Source organism: Monodelphis domestica, chromosome 2 (assembly GCF_027887165.1).
Source record: "Monodelphis domestica isolate mMonDom1 chromosome 2, mMonDom1.pri, whole genome shotgun sequence".
Taxonomy (NCBI): Eukaryota; Metazoa; Chordata; class Mammalia; order Didelphimorphia; family Didelphidae; genus Monodelphis; species Monodelphis domestica.
The window spans coordinates 196,460,311-196,484,216 of NC_077228.1; the positions used below are offsets into that span (position 1 = coordinate 196,460,311).

The 23,906-nt window shown below is 38.1% G+C and overlaps 1 protein-coding gene across 1 annotated transcript in view; it reads left to right on the forward strand.

The window, feature by feature from the left end:
- The first annotated feature begins 298 nt into the window (after positions 1–298).
- KRT23 (keratin 23) overlaps positions 299–23,906 on the forward strand; it is a 30,671-nt gene continuing 7,063 nt past the window's right edge. Inside the window, exons 1-5 of the mRNA XM_007482247.2 lie at positions 299–771; positions 17,640–17,722; positions 19,909–20,065; positions 22,710–22,871; positions 22,964–23,089. Coding sequence (XP_007482309.2) covers positions 376–771; positions 17,640–17,722; positions 19,909–20,065; positions 22,710–22,871; positions 22,964–23,089 — 924 coding nt within the window. The 5' untranslated portion in view covers positions 299–375. The remainder of the gene's footprint in view (positions 772–17,639; positions 17,723–19,908; positions 20,066–22,709; positions 22,872–22,963; positions 23,090–23,906) is intronic.

Here is a 23,906-nt window from a genome sequence, read left to right on the forward strand (position 1 = left end):
TTCATCTCAAAGGGAAACACCAAAAGCTTCTACCCAAAGATTAATACTGTACTTGAATCTAATACCTACTTAGGGCTATGGGACACACCTCACTGTCCCCAACAAGAAAGGAGGAAAGGGAAAAAAAAAAACCTTGTATGTTGTTGTTTCAAATGACAATGACAACAACCCTTAAAGGCTACAGAATTGACCAAGAGGAAACACAGATTGCACAAGACAAGATCTTATTGCTCCAGTGGCCCCGGGAGGGATGGGAACTCCCACAGAGAAGGAAGGGCATAAAAGAATGAGAGCCCAGGCAGCAGGAGGCAGTTCAGTCGTGCAGGTGCCAGTGGGAAGGCAGAGCCCAGCAAAGCATTCCTGACTGATGGGAGCATGAGTTCCAGCCAAAGTCCCTTCCAGTCCCCCTCGGCTGCCTTCAAGGGCTCCAGCCGGGGGAGGCCTAGGATCTCCCCTAGGGCGCCCAGTGTCCATGGAGGCGCCGGAGGGGTTCGAGTCTCTGTTTCCTCCATGAGATTCCCTGGAGCTGGGGGCTTTGGAGGGTGCTTCAATGGAAACCAAGGAAGCAGCTTCTTCATTGGTGGGAATGGAAAACAAACCATGCAGAATCTGAATGACCGCCTGGCTTGTTACCTGGAGAAAGTACGCTCCCTGGAGGCAGCCAATGTAAAATTGGAAAGTCGAATTCTGGAGTGGCATAAAAAAAGGGAGCTGGACAAGAAGCCAGATTACTCTCAATATGAGGAAAATATCAGCAACCTGCAAGAACAGGTAAGTGGCCACTGCACTAAGAAACCTTAACTGTTCCCTCTTCTCTGGGCAATTATTCTAGATAATTATGGGAATGTTAAGTCAATTGAGACAGAAATGTGGCTTTAAGTCTCAGCTCTCCAACTAGCTGTGTGCCTTGGATAAGTCATTTGATTTCTCCAAATGTGTTTCATATTTCCTCCTATGTAAAATAAAGGGATTAGACTAGATGACCCTTGGAGCTTTGGGTCTACCATCCTTTAAAAATGAGGGTTCTATCTGGGCCCACTGTAAATGTTTCCAAGTGTTTTCTTAAAATCATAGATCTAGAATTAGAAGAGGCATTTTTGGTGGTGGTGTCATTCAGTCATGTCCAATTCTTCATAACCTCCTTTGAAGTTTTCTTGGCAAAGACACCAGGAAGATTTGTCATTTCCTTCTCTAGCTCATTTTATAGATGCAGAAACTGAGGCCAGCAAGGTTAAGTGAATTGCCCAAGGTCACACATTTAATAAGTGACTGAGGCTGGATTTGAACTCAGTTCTTCCTGACTCTGGGTCTTGTACTCTATTCACCATGCTACTTAACTGCCCATTTATACACACACCCCCTATAGATCACAGATTAGAAGACTGAGGTCCAATTTGAGGTTAAGTAACCTGCCTCCAGACATGCAGCTTATAGGAATCTAATTCGACATAAATTTGGGGGGTGGCCTATCACTTTTTGTATAAACAAATCTTTTTAAGCAGCTTCTCTGACAAACAAGGGAGGCTCAATCAGTAAAAACCAAAGGTAAGAAGCACCCCATTTCTGGCTCTAGGCAAGGGTGGCATAACATCATAAATATAAATTTTGGAAATCATCCAGTGAAACACTCTCAATTTACAAAGTAGGTAACCAAGGACCAGAACAAGAGAGGTTGAGTCAGACAGTCAGTCAACTAGCATGTTTTAAGCACCAACTATGAACCAGGCACTATACTAAGCATCAGGAAAAGAAAGAAAGAAAGAAAAAGAGAGAGAGAGAGAGAGAGAGAGAGAAAGAGAGAAAGAAAGAGAGAAAGAGAGAAAGAAAGAAAGAAAGAAAGAAAGAAAGAAAGAAAGAAAGAAAGAAAGAAAGAAAGAAAGAAAGAAAGAAAGAAAGAAAGAAAGAAAGAAAGAAAGAAAGAAAGAAAGAAAGAAAGAAAGAAAGAAAGAAAGAAAGAAAGAAAGAAAGAAAGAAAGAAAGAAAGAAAGAAAGAAAGAAAGAAAGAAAGAAAGAAAGAAAGAAAGAAAGAAAGAAAGAAAGAAAGAAAGAAAGAAAGAAAGAAAGAAAGAAAGAAAGAAAGAAAGAAAGAAAGAAAGAAGGAAAGAAGGAAAGAAAGAAGCAAAAAAATCCCCACAATGTCAAAACACTTACAAGGTCACATAGGTGATAAAAAAGCAAAGAGGAGATTAAAACCCAAGATCTCTAAAGTCTGTCAGTGGGAGCAGAGGACCTCCATGCCTCTCTCAAAATATTACTACAAAAGAATAATATAAATTTTACCCCTCAAGACCACTTTCCCCATTGGGGTTTCACCTTCTCTCCACATGTTATTCACTGTGTAGATACTCCTAAGACAAGTTCGGTTATGTCATCTTCAAGACTGTGTACAAAAACTGTCACTCCTCCAAAGAATATCAACAGAGAGGGGTAGCTAGGTAGCACAGTGGATAGAGAACCAGACCCAGAGCCAAGAAAATCTGGGTCCAAATATAGTCTCAGACACTTCCTAGCTGTATGACCCTCGACAAGTCATTTAACCCTAATTGTCTAGCCCTTGCTGTTCTTCTTTCTTAGAATTGCTACTAAGACAGAAGGTAAAGGTAATAAAAAAGGACCTTGGTTTTCATTTCATCTAGCTTTCACATTTTTACAGATGAGAACATTGAATCCCAGAGACCTGTCCAAGGTCACAAAGGTAGAAAAGTAGCCAGGCTAAACAGGAATAAAACCTTTTGGCTCTGAGTGGAGCACTGTAGCCAGCATGGTTTAACCAAACCAGAAAGTGGATCACAGGATTTTGAGAATCTATTTTGAATGACTATTACAACACCCCATATTCCCAAATTGAGTATTATGATAATATAAATCTGTCCTCATAATGAACCCTAATTACTGAATAATCAACCTAATAACTAACTGTGTAATTATCTTAACTATAGAGTGCATGGGTAGTGTTAGGAAAAAAACAAGGTGATTCAACAGTCCTTCACTATGTTTATGGTTAATGATGGTGTTTTGGTTTGAGAAGAGGGAAACTTGGATATAATAGGAAATTGGCCATTCGGAGCTCAGATAGGCTGCTTGCAACCTGTTTGACCTTGGGAAACTCATTCACTTCTCCAGACTTCAGTGTCCTAATTTGTAAAATGCAGAGGCTTACTAGAATACTAGAAGATCACTAAGGTCCCTTCTGAGGCAGTATAACCAATGGAGAATTGGGATTGGAGTCAGGAAGACCTAAATTCAAATCTAGTCTCAGACACTAGCTAGATATAACCTCTATTTGCCTTGGAGGCAGCTAGGTGATTCAATGAATAGAGAGCTAGATCTAGAGTCAGAAAATTGTTGTTTAGTTATTTCAGTCATGTCTGATTCTTTGTGACTCCATTTGGGGTTTTCATGGCAAAGATACTGGAATAATTTGCTATTTTCTTCTCTAGCACATTTGACAGATGAGGAAACTGAGGCAAACAAACTTCAGGGCAACTAGTTAGCACAGTGAATAGAATAACTGGGCCTGGAGTCAGGAAAACTCAAGTTCACATCCAGCCTCAGAAACTAATTAGCTATGTTGCCTTGGGCAAGTCACAACCATTATTTGCCTTAATCCACTGGAGAAGGAAATGGCAAGCCATTCCACTATCTCTGCCAAGAAAACCCCAAATGGGGTCACAAAGAGTTGGACACAACTGAACCACAAAAGGTCCCTTCTTCATCTATAGCTATGATTCTATGCATTAAAGATGAAGTTTTGAAGGAAATAATTAGAAATCAATGCTATTCAGGACATTTATCAAATCAATATCACTAAGAAATCTCAAAGGTATTTGTAAGAAATAATACAATATCTCTGTCATTTGTAAGAAAGATATTGCAATATATAAATTTTGGTGTCCCAGATTCCAGTGCTGCCTTCTCTCACTGCCAACCCTGTGATCTTGAACAAATCACTTCCTCTACCAAATTTGCCTCCCTCTGCATAAAATAAGCAGGACCATCCATGCCCTGCCAGTCTCACAGAGTTGTTGTGAGGCGTCAAGGAGATGAAAGGAGTGAAAGTACTTTAATATATACTGTACCATGGTAAGAGGTCTTAATTACCTATGATTGGCAGAGGCGGCAGGAATGCACACAAACAAAAAAGACTGAGCAGTCTTGTTGAAAATGGAATAGGGCCAATAGAAAGATGAGGAAAATGGACAGTAGCTTGCAAAAATTCAAAGAAAAATTGTAAAATGTCAAGGGCACCCATGTTGAGGGAACTAGATGGCACAGCAGATAGAGAAAATGGATCTTGGAGTCAGGGAGATCTGAGAAAGTTCAAATCCCACCTCAAATATTTATTAGCTATGTGACCCTGGGCAAGTCACTTTGTCCTCAATTGGCCTGCTTTCTCATCTGTAAAAGGGAGATTATTGTAGCATCTACCTCCCAGAGTTGTTCATTGTATTAAATGAGATAATATATGTAAATAACTTTTCTAGCACCTGTTGCACTGTAAAAGTTTAACAAAATGTGATGGTATTCTTCATTTTTGCTCCCCTCCCCTTTTCTTTCTTGATATAGTTAGAAAGTTTTTCCAGGACCACAGTGAACCAATTAGCAAATATTTATGAGGACAACTGAACAACAACACTGTATGTCAGGCTTTGTGCTAAGTGCTAAGAATACAGGTTCAAAGGAAGAACTGATTCCTCTTCACAAAGAGTTCATTTATTAAAAAATCTTGTTAAAGTTTGTTTAAATTCAAAAAAAAGGAAACCATACCTGAATTACTACTAATTAGCTGTATGCCCTTGAGAAAGTTCTTTATTTCCTCCTCTATAAATGGGCTCCGGGGGATTTTTAGGCTCCTTCTAGCTTCAACATTTTGTGGTTTTGTGGCTCAGAATCTGGACTCTGAGTGTTATGAATAGATTTTTCCACATCTGAATTTAATCCACTTTAATAGAGTTGTAACAAAGATAGGCTAGCTATCACTTTGCTGTAGAATACCAGTATCTGGTGATCATTCTTTCTCCCTGCAACAATCATCTATCTGATCCACTGTATCTATGCCAGGATTCCCCCTATCTACAATGTAACTGTGCCATTTCCTCCCCTGGCACTGCGTTGCTAATCCCGATGACTGAAAGACCCATGGAGGAACTCACCCCATTTGTCTCTTCCCAGATATTGAACGGTCATGAGTCAAATCCCTTCCTTGGCATGATCGCACCTAAACAGAAAAGGCAGCATATCTCCAATACCACCTCCAACTGAATTTGCCAAGAGTATTAACATTTCCAATAACCACTCTGACACTGGACTAAATAAAATATTATGGGAAGCAGGAAACAGAGTGGAGAGAAAATTAAGTCATCTTTCAGTCATGTCTGACTCTTTGTGAACACATCTGGGGTCTTGACAAAGCCACTGGAGTAATTTGCCATTTCCTTCTCCAACTCACTTTACAGATGAGTAAACTAAAGCAAACAGGGTTAAATGATTTTCTAGGGTCACATAGGTAGAATCTGAAGCCAGATTTGAATGCACAAAGAGGAATCTTCTTGATTCCAAGCACTTTGTTCTACCCACTGCACCACGTAGCTGCCCAACAATCAGGAAGACAAATTTATATCCACTTTTTTTAGATGCTAACTAGTTATGTCATCCAGAGAAGTCCCTTAACTCCTGTCTGCCTCAGTTTTTTTTTCAGCTATAAAATGAGAATAAAGAAAGCATTTACCTACCAGGGTTATTCTTAAAAATCATGCTGACACTTAGTAGGTGTTTAATTAATGTTTGCTTCCTTCCTACTTTTAAAAGAAGTGAAAATTAAGTCCTAAAATTATCTCAGATAAATAATAAGACATAGTTGTATAAGTTGAGAAATAATGTGTTTCAGCAGGATGTGGGAGAGCTGTTGTCTTGTAATGGAAAATGCCAGATTCCTAATCTAAACTTTGCCACAAAAGTCACTTTAGTTTCTTTGGGTCTCAGTTTCCTCATCTTTGAAATGGAGGAATTATACTAAATTGCTCTCTTCCTGTGATCTATCCCACTTCTGACATGTAATGATGGAGAACTCATTTTGTATAGGAGAGAATTGGAAGGAATGCTCTTTAAAGCTCAAGGAGCCTATGTGAGGGAGGGAAAAAGAGAAATATCTGAGTTCTAGTTCAGATTTTACCACTAACTAGCTGTTTGGATTTGGATAAGTCACTTCCCACATCTATGGCTATTTCCTTATCTATGGCTTCATCTTCCGTAGTGTTCTTTTCATTTCTAATCAGAAAAAGGAGCTATCTGATGGCTCTTGATTATTCTAACAGATTTCAATGCTTTGTTTTATATACAAACTTCTCTTTTCCTCAATGTCCAAGTTATCCCTTTTTTTTTAAAACCCTTACCTTTCCCATATTTGATAATACTATGTATTGGTTCCAAGGCAGAAGAATGATAAGGTCTGAGCAATAGGGCTTGAGGGACTTGCCCAGAGTCCCTGAGCTAAGAAGTATCTGAGACTAGATTTGAAACTAGGACCTCCTGTCACCTACCCCTCACCCCTTCCCCAAATTATCCCTTTGTGATAAATTCCCTGGTAGATGTTCAAAACTTGTTGTTGATGTTCAGTTGTTTCAGTCATAACCCACTCTTCATGAGTCATATCCAACTGTCCATTTTGAGTTTCATGACAAAGATACTGGAGTGGTCTGCTATTTCCTATTTTCCTTTTCTGGTCCATTTGACAGATGAGGAAACTGAGGCAAAAAAGATTTAAGTAACTTGCTCAAGTTACCCAGCTATGAAGTGCCTGAGGCTTGCTTGGAGCTCATGAAGACAAGTCTTCCCAACTCTAGACCCAGCACTCTTTCTAGCCACCGTTCCCCTATACAAAGCTAAGCTTGGTTAATACGGGAGATGCTTATAATGGGATTGGAGACAGAATCGTGAACTTTTTTTACTTAGAAATGTCAAAAACTATTAAGTTTTAAAGGAATGATGATCTCCATCTATGAAAGAAACCCCAACAACATCGAAGTAATGGATTGTTCAAAAAATAGCACATAAAATCTGGAATCTGAACTCTGATCTTTCTTGAATGTCTCCATTTCACCTTGAATGTATATTTATTCAGCAATCTTTTATTATAAAGTTATTATTGTGGACCTGGCACAGTGCTAAGCACTAGCAATATGGAGGCAAATGGGAAAAGTATCCTTGCCTTCAAGGAGCTCAGATTCTATTGGGAGAAAACAGTCAAGTGTCACAGAGAATAGAGGGCAGTGTCTGGAGTCAAGAAGACTCCTCTTCCTGAGTTCAAATCCAGCCTCAGACATTTACTAGCTCTGTCATTCTGGGCAAGTCGCTAAATGCTGTTTGCCTCAGTTTCCTCATCTGTCAAATAAGCTGGAATGGGGGGTGGGGGGAGGAAATTGGGGGGTTGGGGGGAGGAAAAGAAAATTATCTATGTCTTTAACGAATAATGCTTGGAAATGATCAAATAAAATATATTTTAAAAAAAGAAAGAAATTATTCCAGAAGGTAAAAAAAAAAAATTAAAAAATAAGCTGGAGAAAGAAATGACAAACCACTCTAAGTTTCTTTGCCAAGAAAATCTCAACTGGGATCAGTAAGAGTCAGACATGACTGAAGAATGACAATAAAATGTGTACATGGATAAGAAAATATATGATATATACAAATTCATCCCACCAGAAAGAAATGGCAACCAAGAGAATAGAAGGAAGGCCTTCCTTAGGAGGCAGAATTTGAGCAGAAACCTTAAGAAGCCTAAGGATTCTAAGAGGCAGAAATGAAGCAGGAATGTGCTCCAAGTATGAGTGGGGACAGAGGTTGTGCAAAGGCATGGCAATGAGAGATATTTTATTGAGGAGAAAACAGAACAACTGGAACTTCTTGAGCATGGATATGGCATAGCAACAACAAGTAACACTCACATGACTCCTTAAGGGACTCAAAGCACTTTATAAATATTTGCCTCATTTTCTCCTCCCAACACCCTTAGAGATTGGTGCTTTTGTTTATTACCTCCATTTTACAGATGAAGAAACTGAGTCTCAGAGAGATCACACAGTTAGTAAATGTCTAATGCTGGATTTGAACTCTGATATTCCTGATTCTAGACCTAGTGCTCCACTGCCTGTGCCATCTAGCTTCCTTACGGTCAGACCTGTGCTTCAGACATATCAATTTGGCATCTGCATGGAAAATAATCCTAGAGAGGAGATGAAAGATGGAGAGATAAACTACTTGGCTGTTACTATAGTTCAGGTGTATTAGGCTAGGTATACACTAACCCCAAATGCAATTTCATCAGCTTATGTGATCAAATCAATGAGAGAGATCACTTTAAGTAACTCTTTTGCTCAGTACATTCATGAAGAAAATATAAAGAAATGCTCAACAAAATATAGGCCTCTAAGGTCCAGCCTTCAAAGAATGAACTCAAGTCAACTGCTACAACAACATGCAGTGAATCAAGATACTTAGATCCCAAGAGCCACCCTCCCTTCTTTTTGTTTTTGAAACTCTTACCTTATTAACCAATACTATGTATTAGCTCCAAGGCAGAAGAGTGGTAAGGGCTAGGCAATTGGAGTTAAGTGACTTGCCCAGGGTCACACAGCTGGGAAGTGTCTGATGCTAGGTTTGAACCCAAGAGTTCCTGTCTATGGCCCTGGCTCTCAATCCACTGAACCATCTAGCTGCCACAACTATAATTTACTTTTATTTATTTTTTAAACTCTCACCTTCTGTCTTAGAATCAATACTATATATTAGTTCCAAGGCGGAAGAGCAGTAAAGGCTAGGCAATGGGGGTTAAGTGACTTGTTCAGGATCACACAGCCAAGGAAGTATCTGATGCTAGATTTGAATCCAGGAGATCCTGACTATGGGCCTGGTTCTCAATCCACTGAGCTGTCCCTGTCACCTTCACTTCTTATTATGGTTTATGCAAGATTACCAAAAAGACATTTACCCAATTCTCAAGCTGGAACTCTATGACTAAGATATGGAGGTGTGTTTTGTTAGTGTTGTTTTGTTTTCTTCTGTTTTTTAGCATTAAGGTCATAAAATATTGAAAAATAAGCCCTTGTAGCATAGTCCTGGGCAAAACAAATACCATGGGAGACACCAGGTGAGTTGATGCAGGACTGAACCAGGGTGGTGACTGTGTGATTAGAGAACAGTATAGACGTGAGAGATTTCAGAAAGACAACTGATTGGATGGGAGGAGAGGTGAAGAAGAGAGGGGAGAGTAGAGACTGCCTGAGGTTCAGAGCCTGGGGGATGAGAAGGAATTCGATAGCTTAGGAAAGGTAAGAAGAAGGGAGGGTTAGAAAGAAGAGGGGGAAAATAATGAGGATTGTCTAGGGACATGTTAAGTGAGAGATGCCCACCCATTGCCCCATCTCCTCAGTATAGGCATAATGCAATACACTCTTTTTTTTTAGTCAATTAAGAACATTATTCCTTGGTTACAAGAATCATATTCTTTCCCTCCCTTCCATTCCCTCACCCTTCCCATAGCTGACATGAATTTCACCAATTACATGTGTCCTTGATCAGAACCTATTTCCATGTTGTTGACAATGCAGTACACTCTTAAGAACTGTATGGATGGGATGGGCAGCTGGGTTGCTCAGTGGATAGAGAGATGAACCTGGAAACAGACTGTCCTGGGTTCTGCAGACACTTCGTAGCTGGGCGGCCCCAAGTAAGTTGCTAAACTCACATGGCTTAGCCCTTATTACTCTTTTGTCTTGGAACCAGCACACCATATTGATTTAATGGAAATGGAGCTGAGGGGAGAGACTAGGATTAGATACATACATTTGCGAGTCATCTCCTTAACTGATAAGTGTTCCTATTAAAGATGATGAGGTTGCCAAGAGAGAGGGTACATAGAAGAGAAAAGAAAAGGGTTCAAGACATAAACTTGAGGCAACACCAATGTGGAAATATTTTCTACTAGAGATGGAGGAAAGGGGAGAGGAGCTAGGAGAGAACAGGATAGGAGAAGAAGACAGATGAGAATGGGGAGAAAGAGAACAAAGAGAGGAAAGAGAAAGATGAAGAGAAAGAGAAAGAGAAATACAAGAAGATGGAGAAAGAACTAACAGCAAAGGAGATTGTAATAGGAAGTGAGTGGCACTGAACTTAATCTAGAAGGGATCCTAAGTGTCAGTGGTAAAGAAACAGAATTCTTTACTCTTTCAAGCCCGCAGGATTCCCTTTAGTGCAATGGGGATCAAGCAGTTGTTTTTGTGCAAGGTATTCTAATTAAAATTGAAGAATCTTGGTGGTCAGTCTTTCTTTATGAAAGATTTCGATTTGTCATTAGGAAGGGTATTGCCAAAATCATTTTCTCTTCACTCTACAAAATTTCGCTCATGGTCTATTAATCTTGTCATTCTTCAATGACTCTTTGTAGAAAGGTATCTGAAAGATGTGCTCATGGAGCCTAAGCTGGAAGAGGCAGAACCAAGAAGTGGGGCAATAGGACTCAGAATCTGGAAGACCTACCTCTAAATCCCCTCCTCAAACATTAACAGATTTTGTGGCTCTAGAAAAGACAGAAAATTAACCTCTTCAAGTCTCAGTTTTCTCATAAAGATAAATAATCTCTCTAGCACCTAACTAACTAGAGTTTGTAAGGATCAAATGAAAAAATGCATATAAGATAATTTGCCAAATGAAAAAACTGTTAACAATAGTTAGCCCTTATATCATGCTTTAAAGTTGACAGATCACTTTACAAATATTATCTCATCTAATCCTTACCATAATCCTGGGAGGTAGGGGCTATGATAATCCCCATTTTACAAATAGGGTAAGTGAGGCACAAAAGGATTAAATGATTTGCCCTGAGACACACGATGCCTGAGAGGTGCAGGGAATGCCTGGACACAAAGTTAAGCCCTTTAAGAGCCTCCTTAGCAAACTGAAGAAAAGAGAGCATAGCAGCAACCAGAGTGTGGACTTCAACTGAGGAAGAATTTGAGTTGTCAGAATTTCTTTATTAAGAAAGCCAGAGACCCTGGTCTTTAACCTAGCAGAATCCATCCCACAAAAATGTTTTTTCAAATATGTTTTTATATCTTTTCATTTACAGATCATCATATATGGGACTGTGTCCATTTAAAACAGGTCCCCTATGATTGGCATTACTCTTCATGAGAGCAAAATTCTAAAAGCCATATTGAGTTGTGAGAAATAGCATAGCCCAGAGGATATAAAGCAGGTCTTAAAACCTGGGTTCAATCCTGCCTCTAGAACACATTAGTTGTGAGAACCTAAGAAATTCACCTAACTGCCATTGTCCAGGTAACTATCTAAGACTGTAAATTGGAGAGACATGGCAGAGATTTCTTCTCTCACTTGAGAGTTCCTGTGCCACTTAAAACCAGGAAGGAAAGAAACATTTATTGAGTGCCTATAAAGTCAAATACTAGGCTAAGCATTTCACAAATACTGTATCATTTCATCTTTATAACAACCCTGGGATGTAAGTGTTCTTCATAACCCCATTATAGTTGAGGAAATTGAGACAGAGGTTAGATGTCTTGACCAGGATCATACAAGCCATGAAATATCTAAGGCTGGATTTAAACTCGTCTTCCTAATGCTAAATTCAAACCCCTATTCAACTAAGACTCTATATGTTATGTCACCATATCCCATATATTCACACGAATGCACACATTCACATATCCACTGTTTGGGGTATTTTTTTTCAGTTGTTTCAGTTGTTGTGGAGATTAAAATGAGATGCTATTTGTGAAGCACAGTACCTGGTACATCTGAAGACTTGTTCAGTTGTTTCAGTCATGTCTGACTTTCTGTGACCCTACTTGGAGTTTTCTTGGCAAAGCATTTTATAGATGAGAAAACTAAGGCAAACAGAGTTAAGGTGACTTGCCCAGGGTGACATAGCTAGTAAGTATCTGAGGCCAGATTTGAAATCGGAAAGATGAGTCTTCCTGACTCCAGCCCCAGCTCCCTATCCACTGAGCAACCTCACTGTTATAAAGTATTTCTAGTTTCTTTAAAATGACACTAGACTAAATATCCTTCCAGACTTCAGGAATCTGGGATTTCCAGAATGTGAAGCCTCCTGCCTGTAAGATAAGGCCTTTATGACTTCCATGACTTGTAAGATGGTCTTTGTGAGTTTTTGTTGTTCAAAAAAAAATTCATCTGGATTACGGACCTCTTGATGATGTATCCCTAAATTCAGCAAGATTGATTGTTGGACAACAGTCATGCTGTCCATCTCCAGGTCTGTTCTCAAAGGTTTTCTGACTTGGTAAAACCTACTGTCACTTGTGTTTCTCTGCTAAAGACTTCAAGAATGTAAAGTCAACTCTACAATACCATGAGACACCAAAATACTGTTAATAAAAGCTAGCATTTGTATATAGCTTTAAGACTTTTAAAGCATTTTTAAATATTATCATTTCTGATCCACACAATAACCCTAGGAGAAAGGGGCTATGATTACCCCCAAGTTAGTAGGAGGTAGTTAGGTGGCACAGAAGATTGAGCATTGGAATTGGAGTCAGGAAGATCCAAATTCAAGTCCAGTCTCAGACACATACTAGCTGTTGTCAAATTTAAATTGTGGTGGTAGCCAGGGATTTAATTTCTAAATCCCAAAATGAATTACTAAAGTAAATGGAATTTATGGTCGTTTATTTATAATATTTACAATAGAAGGAAGATATTAGGAATGAGAGAGAGAAAAAAAAATCTGGCTTCTTCTTATACCAGTTAGAATTTCTAAGTCCCATCCAGGGCAAGAGTCTCCAGATGATGTGCCTTACCTGGGGGCTTCACGCCTCCAGAAAGGTGGGGTCACTAAGTCAGCTTTTCACTCACCTATGGTAACAGTCTAAAAGAAGTCTATGTGTTGGTCTTCCAGTCGCTCCTCTGTCCTTCACTCCAAGTATGGTAACTGACTCTCTGAATGCCCGTCTTCCCTTCAGCTCCGAGTGACTAATCCTTCACTCCAAGCCAGGGATGACTGTCCCCCTTCAGTCTTTTTTTCCCTCTATTTAAAGACCTTTTTCTCTTGTGTCACGTGCTCTAAATTTTCACATCTACCAATCACAGCAGATGCTCCTCTCCAGGACTGCCTATTCTTTAGTTCTCACCTTCTTTGGTTAGATTATATCCTTTTGGGTTACTTGACACCTCTTTTGTTAAGTTCACCTTTTGTAGTTACTTAACACCTTTTTGTGATTAATTCACCTTTGGTAGTTACTTAACACCTCTAAAAATAGATTGTAGCTTATAATTCTAGCTTCACTATAAAGGAAGAACTAAGTACCTTCATTGTTACAATCAGGAGATTACAATTTTATCTTCACAACAAAGAAAGAGCTAAGTATCTTCATTGTTACAATCAGGAGATAGTTAAATCCAATATTCACACTGTGTGAACCTAAGCAAGTCATTTAACTCTGTTTGCCTCAGTTTCTCCATCTATCAAATGACCTGGAGAAGAAAATGACATACTACTCTAGTATATTTGTCCAGATATCCCTCAATGGGGTTATGAAGAGTCAGACACAGCTGAAAATGACTGAATAACAACACATGTCAAAAGAACACAAAATTAGAAATCTTGGGTCTGGTTTTGAATCCTAGTTCTGCTATTCATTAGCTGTGTGACTTGGGGGGAAATCGTATTCTTTCTCAAGTCCTTGGTTTCCTCATCTATAAAATGAGAAACTTGGACAAAATTATCTTTCCAGCTCTAAATATGTGATACTATGAAATGTCATTAAAACATAAAGTTTAACCCACAAATGCTGCCTTGAGGAAACTTGGAAGCACCAAAATTTATTAAGCTGTTCTCTAAGACCATCTTATTAGTATCTCTAGAATCTGGCATATTCTAGAAAAATAATTAAATACTTGTTGATTGGTTAGTTGAGATGGAAAGATTTGCATCAATATTGAGTTATGTATAATCTGTATGATTTAGAAAATTATACTTGACATAGTAAAGAGACAGTGGTATTTCAATCAACCAATCAATAAACATTTTTAATTGATTACTATATGTCAGGCATTGCACTAAGTTCTGGAAACACAAAAAGAGACAAAAGATGGTCTCACCCTCTAAGGAGCTCATAGTCTGATGGGAAAGACAAAGCATAAAGGAATATATACAAAGCAAGCTATAGATGGAATGAATAGGAAATAATTAACAGAAGGAAGGCTCTGGAATTAAGAGGAGTTGAGGAAGGCTTCCTTTGATGGGATTTTAGTTGGGACTTAAAGGAAGTCAGGCAAGTCAGTAGTCAGAGTGAAGAAGGGAGAGTGTTTCAGGCATGGGGGACCACCAGAGAAAATGACAGAGACAAAATGTCTTATTCATGGAACAGTCAGAGAGGATGGTCAGGGTTTTGCCCTGAAATATAGAGGGTGCCAAGAATATTCATGCTCCCTCATAAGGTAGAAGTGGTAACTATTTGAAAAAGAAAAGTTGTTTCCCACCACCTCCCCAAATACATCATAGGAGTAGCCTCAGTATCTCTCCTTTATACGCTCCTGTCAGAGGCAAGTTTCCTTTGGTTTCTCCCTAGAGAAACCTCATGGAACTTTATTTCTAAAGTTCAAGATCTCACCCTGAGATGAATTTATGTCTAATGCCCAAATGTTTGCCCTTACTGTGTTTTGTGCTGCTCAGTTTGGGGTCAACAATGACTCATATAAGGCACTCAGTGTGGTTTTGAGCTATTGGTGGCAAAACTCCTTACAAACCTTAAAGGGTTATGGGAATTCAGTTATAAGGTAAGGAAACTAAAGCCTAGGGAACTTAAGAGACTGATCTAAGGTCAGGCAGGCAGTAAAGCATTAGCAGTGGGCCACCACTGTCATTCTTATCATCATGGATTGCTTCTATAGATTCAGACTGTAAGATGAATGAATACCTAAGCAGTCCTACTGAATCTGTATGCATATGTATGCTCATGTGAGAGTCACTACAATCATCAGAGAATGAAAAAACTCATTATTATTTGTTGGTTGCTTTTTAAATATATATTATGTATATTATAAAATTTTACAAAAAATGTAAATCATTAATTATATTATATATAAAATAAATTATACATAAAATTAAATTTTTAATAAAAATTTAAGTTAAATTTTAAATTTTACTTTCCCAATTACATATAATAATTTTTTTATTCTGGTTACATTTTCCCAATTACATGATGATACAATTTTTTATTGTTTTCTGATTGATTTTGTAACCCATGCTCTCTGCCTTCCTCACTCCCTCCCTCCTCTCCTTCCTCCCTGAGACAGCAAGTAATATGAAATAGGTTATACATGTGCTATCATACTATACAGATTTCCATTTTCATCATGCTGTGAAAAAAGACCTATTGTTCATGCAAGAAAAAAACTCATGAAGCAATGCAGATTGAAAGTATACATGTATTTTGTATTTAATTTCTGTTTCTATATTATTTTATATTTATATGGATATTTTGCAATATATGTATAAAATTAATCATAGACACCTAGGTAGCTTGGCAGATAGAATGTTGGGCCTATAATCAAGGAGATCTGAGTTCAAATTTGACTTCAGACACTCATTATTTGGACAAGTCATTTAACCTCCAATTGCCTCAGTTTTCTCAAATGTAAAATAGGGATAGTATTATATTATTATAAATATATGCATATAAACATATATATGTGCTTTTATTATACATACCGCACAAGATTGTTTTGAGGATCAAATGAGATAATATTTGTGATAATAATAGTGCTTAGCACAGTGTCTGGCACATAGTAGGTATCATATAAATGCTAGCTATTATTCTTTACCATTAGTTGGTTGTCTTTTCTTAGGTGGATCCAGTAAAGACCATCTAATGACCTAAGAAAATGTAATAACCATCAGATTTAATAACTTTTCTATAGTAAAATTGGTTAATAAAAATTGAAAGGTCCCATAGAGAACAGACTGAGATCTTTGGAGGTTATAGGTAACACCTCCAATGAAATGCCAACACAGGGTGGGAGGCAGTAGTAAACTGGTAAGTATTTAACAACCAGCTCTCTGGGGGAGAAAACTATACTGGACACTCTTTTAAATTTAATCTGCCTTATTAACATTTTTCTTAAGTCCTTTGTAGTCTCAGTCAATTTCCATGGTGAAATGGACACACTGAATAGTCAACCATCACCTTTCCTGGACTGGGCTGAGCTCTTTCCAACACATCCCTTCTGGGGGGAGAATAAGCCTGTTCTAGTGTGAGCTATGAGACAGGTTTCTAATTTTATTTGTGGGGATGAGAGCAGATGGAAGAGAAAGGAAGGGAATAAGTATCTACTATTAAGCATCTACTATGTGCCAGGCACTGTGTTAAATGCTTTATAATTACCTTGTTTGATCCTCATAACAACTCTAGGAGGTAGGAGCTGTTATTATCCCCCTTTTACAGTTGTGGCAACTGAGGCAAACAGAGGTTAAGCAATTTGCCCCGTGTCACACAGCTAACAAGTATCTAAAGGTGAATTTGGACTCAGTTCTTGACTCCAGGCAGAGCACTCTACCTACTGCACCATCGACTGCGCACATAGACTTGTAACTGCATTAGTACAGGGTTTTTTTTTCTAGTGTGAAAATTCCCTCTACCGATTCAGACCTGCAACTGCTCTGCAATCCATACTCTTACTCCATACTCTACTGCCTGGAGGACTGAGAGGTTGGGCTTACACAAGCTAATATGTCAGAGGCAGACTTAAACTCTGGTCTTCTTGATTCTAAGACCATTTCTCTGTTGGATACCTTCTGGAACCGTATCATTTGGTAAAAGAAAACTAAGCTTTTTTGCTAAATATCTATTGATCTTGTCTTCTGAATACACACATACACACACACAGAGATGCAAAAATTGACTGTTCTTTAGTCTCTTCACTTCATCTTACTATCAAGTCATTCTTATACCTCTTATGCCTTGAACATAGTTGGTCTTCAGTTTGTTGATCATTGTGACACAGTAGAATGAGTGAGGATTGGGTTTAATATAATTGGTAAAATTTTTTTTTTAATTTTACCAATGTAATTGCTAAAAAAAGGTAGAAAAGTAAAATTAAAAATTAAAAAAGAAAAAATAAATCCCACCAAGATTATTGGTTTAAAAAAGTAGAAAAGTAAAATTAAAAGAGAAAAAAGGAAAGCCCACCCAATAATGCTTTTTAGGCCACCTATATGACCTTAGAACAGTCACTTGAACTCCTTGGATCTCAATTTCCTTATCTCTAAAATAAGTAGGTTTGGATTGTATGTCTTCTGAGATCCTTTCCACTTTGATATTAATGATCCTTTGGCCTAAGTTCAAATTCCAACTATGAAACCTACTACCTGGCCATTCTCTTTATTTCCCTTGTTTTTTTTTTTTCATCTGTAACATGAAGAAGATAGAGTGAATAATCTCTGAGGTCTCTCCCAGTTCTAAGTATAGGCTCCATGCTGTCTTATTCAATTTCCCCCAAAGAAAGAACCCCATAGCTGGAAAACAATAATCATGCTCAGATGGTGAAGTTCCTCTCCCTAGTGACAAGGTCACAATTAATTGTTCTGACCCTTGTTTGCTTTACAGATTATGGATGGAAGACTGACAAATGCTAAGATTCTCCTCCATATTGACAATGCCAGAATGGCAGTGGATGACTTCAGCCTCAAGTGAGTTCTTTTTTGTCACCATTTTCCACTTTTCAAACTGAAATTGCAAGAAAACATTATCTAGTCAATGTCTACCTGAGGGGACAGTGTCAGGCTGTCAGAACAGTGCTAGATTTGGGTTTGACTCTTGAAAGTCAAAGGCTTTGAGGAAGAACCTCAGCTCTGCTCTATACTACCTGTGGAACTTCAGGGCCTCATATATAAATAATAATAATTGCTAACATCTACATAGTGCTTACTATGTGCCTGGCAATTTACAATTATGCCTTACACATAGTGGATTTTCAATTTGTTGATCAGTGTAATACAGTAAAATGAATATCTTCACAACCCTGGGAGATAGGTATCATTATCCTCAATTTATAGGGGAAAAAACTGAGGCAAACAGAAGTTAAGTGACTTACCTAGAGCCACACAGCTAATAAGCATTGGAGGTCAGATTTGACCTAAGATCTTCCTGATTCCAGGTATGGTGTTCTAGCCATTGCCCCCACAGCCGCCCAGATAATGAAGGCAGTTGAACTAAATCATCTCTCAGGTTCCTTCTGTGACAAGGAATTCAGCTATGTAATTCCTAAATGAAACTCAAGTCAGCAGTCAACCTTTTATGGAGGTTTTAATTACAAACAGGAGGAAGAAAAGTATTAGAGAGAGAGAGAGAGAGAGAGAGAGAGAGAGAGAAAGGGGAGAGAAGGGAATAGGGCTTAAATACCCCCTCTGTTTAGGCTGGGCCAAAAGGCCCAAGCCCTTAGATAGCTGAGGCAAAGAAAAGAGATCAGTCCCTATCACTCATGTGACCAAAATGGAGAAACAGTCTCAGGGGCCTCCACCTCCAGCCTCCTTCAGAGCAAAACTTCTCAGAGCACAAGCTCTCAGAGCAAAACCTCTCGAACCCCCCAGTCCTCAGACCCCGCTATCTTTAAGGAAACCATCTAAGTTCCCTCTCCTCAGTTCTCACATCTACCAATCACTGTCCATGTCTTCCCTGTGCCAATGGTGGCTCTAGCTTAACCCAGGACCGCCCAGAGGTCTACCCCTTTGCATATGTCTGTTGCAGGTCATATTCTCAAATAATTAAATCTTGATCCTTGCTGCAGCCCTTCCTAAATCCTTTTACTCTGAGTAGGGTGGAGATTGTAGTTTCAAGACCTGGTTCTGTCATTCCAAGTATCTCTATTGTATCAATTCTAAAATCAATCATGACTCAAAGAACTTCCTGTTCTATGCTTAAGCATAGGTCAAAGCCCTTTCCATTGTTTAGCAAAAGGTTTCTGTCCTAAAGTAGTCTTAGGTAGGGAGGAGAAGGATCCTCCCATGCCAAGGGGGTTCACATTCCAATAGAGTTCTTACTATCAGTAGGAAATTTTTTCCAGGATGAGATTTTCCAATGGTGAAATTTCCAACATTCACAAGTCTAAGAAATTTCAAGGTTTACACTTCCAGATTCAAATCTATGATCCTATGATCTCCCTGGCCAAAATGAAATTAGGTGATTGGACTGGATGGTCTCTGAGGAGGTTGGTTCCTACCAGCTATGATTCTAGTCTATGGCAAATCTACTGAAATAGTTTCCTTGGTCAAATTTAAAATGACAATAAAATTATTGGCCTCTGTTTGCCTCAGTTTCCTAAACTACAAAATGGGAATAATAATACCACCTACCTCTCAGGGGGTTTAAGGATTAAAAGAGATGATATTTATAAAAAATACTTAGCACAATGCCTGACATTGTAAGCATCATATAAATGTTTAGTTGTTTCTCTCTCTCTTTTTTTATGTCACTTTCATTTCAGAATTTTTTTTCTTTCCTTCTTTACTCAGTGAGCCATTCCTTATAACAAAGACTAAAAAGAATTAGATAAACAATTCAGCAAAACCAAACAACCTATCAACTGTGTCTGCCAATATATGTGTGATATATTTCCTGAAAATTTTTCCAGGACCAGGTTGAGTCATTCTAATTTCGGAGTTCAATTTTGTTTTATTATATTTCTCCCCATTTTCATTATTATAGTCATTGTGTATATTGTTTTCCTGGTGCTGCTGACTTCCCTCTTCGAAAAAGACCAATGATATATCTTTATTAATTTAAAAGAAGAAAAAAATCTTAAATCTATCCCAGGATGAGTTCTTACAAATTCTCTAGCATTAAATTAATGTCTCATTCCCTTCATCCTAACCCAAAGGTATGAAAATGAACTGTCTTTCAAGAAAGACCTGGAGGCAGAAGTGGAAGGACTTCGGAAGATCCTAGATGACCTGACTATCATCACTACTGACCTGGAAATGGATGTGGAGGGCATGAGAAAGGAGCTTATCCTCATGAAGAAGCATCATGAGGAGGTGGGAGAAACCATAAGCCTTTTACTTCATCCAGAAATTCTATAAAAACTCTCGAGTCTTGGATCAAATCAATAGCTAAGAAGGAAGGACACATAATCTAATGCCAACCAAGTCTTTTCATAATGCATTAAATTATATGGAAAATGTATGTGAAAAATCTTTCCTGGATTGTAAGGAAAAAAGTGTTTGTCTAATTGTCTTCAACGTGGGACAGGTGGTAGCTAAGTGGTTTGAGAGTCAGGTGTAGAGATGGGAGGTCCTGGGTTCAAATTTGACCTCATATACCTCCTAGGTATGTGACCCTGGGCAAGTCACTTAACTCCAATTGTCTAGCCTTTACCATTCTTCTGCCTTGGAACCAATACTTGGTATTAATTCTAAGACAGAAGGTAAGAGTTTAAAAAATCAAATAAAACTCTTAAACTTAAGAACATAATGCAATCTTGAACACAGGTAGTATGGCCAGTGGATGAAAAGCTGGCCACAGAACCAAGAAGACCAGAATTCTCTATAAGATGTATAACTGCTATTTCTACAGGACAAATGGCTGAACTTTAGTTTTCTCATCTATAAAATGGGTCTAACAATAGCACTTGCATCATAGGGTTATTATAAAGTTCAAATGTGACAATGTGTATAAGGAGATTTACAAAACCTTAACGCATTATGCCAATGTCGGCTACTGGATTTTTTTTTTCCCTAGAGTTTGTGATTTCACTGGTTTTAAGAATTTCTGGTAAGGAAATTCCTAGCACTTTAGATGGGCATCTGCTCTGCTCTTTATAGCCTTATAACATTGCCTCTTTTAAAAGTAAATAACCCTGGGTCATATAGACAGTATGTATTAGAGGCAGAATTTGAACCCAGGTTTATTTAAGCTCTTTCTCCAATAATAGCCACTATTGTTTTTGTCATTGTGATCATTATTATGTAAATTATAGATGGGTTGGGATATTTTTTTATAACCCTTGCCTTTTGTCTTTGTATCTAAGACAGAAGCGTGTCAAGGGCTAGACAATCAAGGTTAAGTGACTTGCCCAAGCTGACACATCTAGGAAGTGTCTAAGACCATATTTGAACCCAGGTTCTCTTGACTCCAGGTCTGGTATTCTATCCCCTGTACCACCTAGCTACCCCATAATCTACATTGACGGTGAGAATCTCATATCTATAAATTTACAGATCATTGATGAAAATATCACAAAAGAAATTATTAATTGGTAAAAATCAGGAGAGTGAATTTTTGACTGGACCTTTTGGTGGCTGATATATACTATTGAGAGAAGAGGTATCTAATGAATGCTGAGCTTCCCTAACTAAAACAATATGAAAATATGTTAATGGATAATATTTTTAAGCAAATCTACCACTGTTCATATTCTACTAAATTAATAGAGAGGCCAGGAAAGTTCATTTTCTAATAGCACCAAATAGATTTAAGTGGGAAAAAAATTATCTGAAAAAAAAATGTCACCAATCTGAATTAATTCACTGTGTCCAATGATACTACAAAGGAGTTTTCTCCTTGCTGTAATCCATCGAGGTTTAGGCATACTGATTTTGACAAATCTGTTCAGAGACAATGGTTGTTAAATAAATCCTTTCTATGGCTGCTTTATTTCTTGATGAGTTAGTGGGTGTTGGTTACATTCAATCATCAGGCAATTACAATGAGAGAATTTTAAAAGCTATTACACCTTTCTGCTGCAGGTTATTGAACAGATTCCCAAATCCTTTAACTTGTGACCTAAAAATACTCAATTTGTCAATTTCAAAATCACAGCACAAGTAAATGCTATTTGTTAGGTATAAATGGAACTTCTGGTTATAGAGAAGCACTCAAGGAATAGAATTCACCCTGGAGCACTTTGCAATTAGGAATTAAAACAGCTGACATATAAGTCTTTTGATTGACAGTCTAATGTTATTTGTTGTACAAAATAATAAGGAAGAAGGCATGGAGGGTTTATTTATTTTGTTTTACTTTATTTTTTTGCACGTAATTGGCAAGTGATATCTGAGAGTCTAATTCCAACCAGGATAAAGTCCTTGGAGACCATGATGGCTCTTTTCACCTTAAAGCTTAGTTTTACCTCTCCATTTAAGGAGAGTAATTACTCAAAATTTGGACACCTGGAGCAAACAGCACAAATGCCTAACTGCCCTGGCCATGGTTTCCTATTTGTAAAATTATTGTCTTGAACCAGATGATCTCAAAAGTCTGCTACCACCAGAGGGGAGGGATGGGACAAGCATTATGAACCTTGCCCTTGAAGTAATTTTTTAACTCCTGATGGGAAATTAATTAAGATATTGACAACTAAGTTGAAGAGGGGAATTAGAATTATTACCTGATTTTTAAGAGACTTAAAATCTACATAATGATGTTTGAAATTTAAAAGTCTGAAATTTTTTAAATAAAGTTTGAAAATTATGGATTTTAACTCAATTGATTAGTTTCTGTCATGGTTTCTAGATTGCTAAAGGAGTATTGTATTAAATTTTTCTACTTTCTAAATGTCATACCTTGGACAAAATCCTAACTACCCCACCCTAAATTTATGATTTGGTTACAAAAGATCAGTGAAGAGGACCAGGAACCTTACTGTAATTACATTCTTTTCTCTGCTTCCAAAATAAACAGGAAATGAGCAAACAGCAAATGACAGAGGACATCAGTGTCAATGTGAGAGTGAACTCAACCCCAGGAGAAGATCTCCTTAAGATTCTAGAGGACATGAGGCAAGAATATGAGTGCATAATTAAAAAGAACCATCAAAACTTGGATACATGGTACAAAGAACAGGTAAAAGAAAGCCCAAGAAGATGAGGAAATTGTTTTCCTTGGTCCCATTTGCTGATGCTAAAATGCTCTGTCCTCTCCTTCTGCCCCTACAGTCAGAATCAGTATCCCAAGAGTTGGAAAGCAGAACAGTAGCTGTACAGAACAATAAAGACAATATCCATGAACTGAGACGGACCTTCCAGGCCCTAGAGATTGACCTCCAAACCCAGAGGAATAAAGTGAGTCTCTGCTCAGGAAACCATTGAATATTCTACTTATGAAGCTTTCATTCAAGTCTTCCCTAGAGTCCCTGATTATTCTCTAGTAAAACTAAGCATCAGCCTCTCCTTGTTAAGGTAACAATATGGTAGACATGGGCATATTATGATCTGAAACCAACGATTCAATTCAGTTCCATTCAACTCAACAAGCATTGAGTTAGTTCCTATTACTATGGGTAAGGCAAAATGCCAACTATTAGGGAGGGGATTGGAAGAGGTGGAGAACAAAGTAGTCCTTCCCCTCAAAGGACTTTTATTCTACTGGAACAGTCATGATGCAAGGGATAGTGAGCATTCTAGACTACAGGGATTTTTATCATCTAAGCAGGATGCTGGGGCAGCGAGATGGCAAGTGAATACAGTGTCAGACCTGGAGTCAGGAAGACATCTTCCTAAATTTATATCTGGTCTCAGACACTTACTAGTTGTACAAGTCACCTGCTTACCTCAGTTTCCCCATCTTTAAAATAAACTAGAGAAGGAAATGGCAAATTACTCTAGTATCTTTACCAAGAAAACCCCAAATGGGGTCACAGAGAGTCAGACATGGCTGAATAGCAACAGAGGCTGGAAGCTACAGTTCATGAGGGCTATCCTAGCCTTGGGGATGTTCTGAGGAGTTTATGAAGAAGGCTTTAGCAAAAATTAAATAATTGTTGTTGTACTAGGCTAGTCACATAATAGAGATACATACATGTGCACACATATATGGAAGTGTTTGGACATAATTGTTTCTAAGTTACTCTACACCATTAGAGTATTGAACATGGATCTG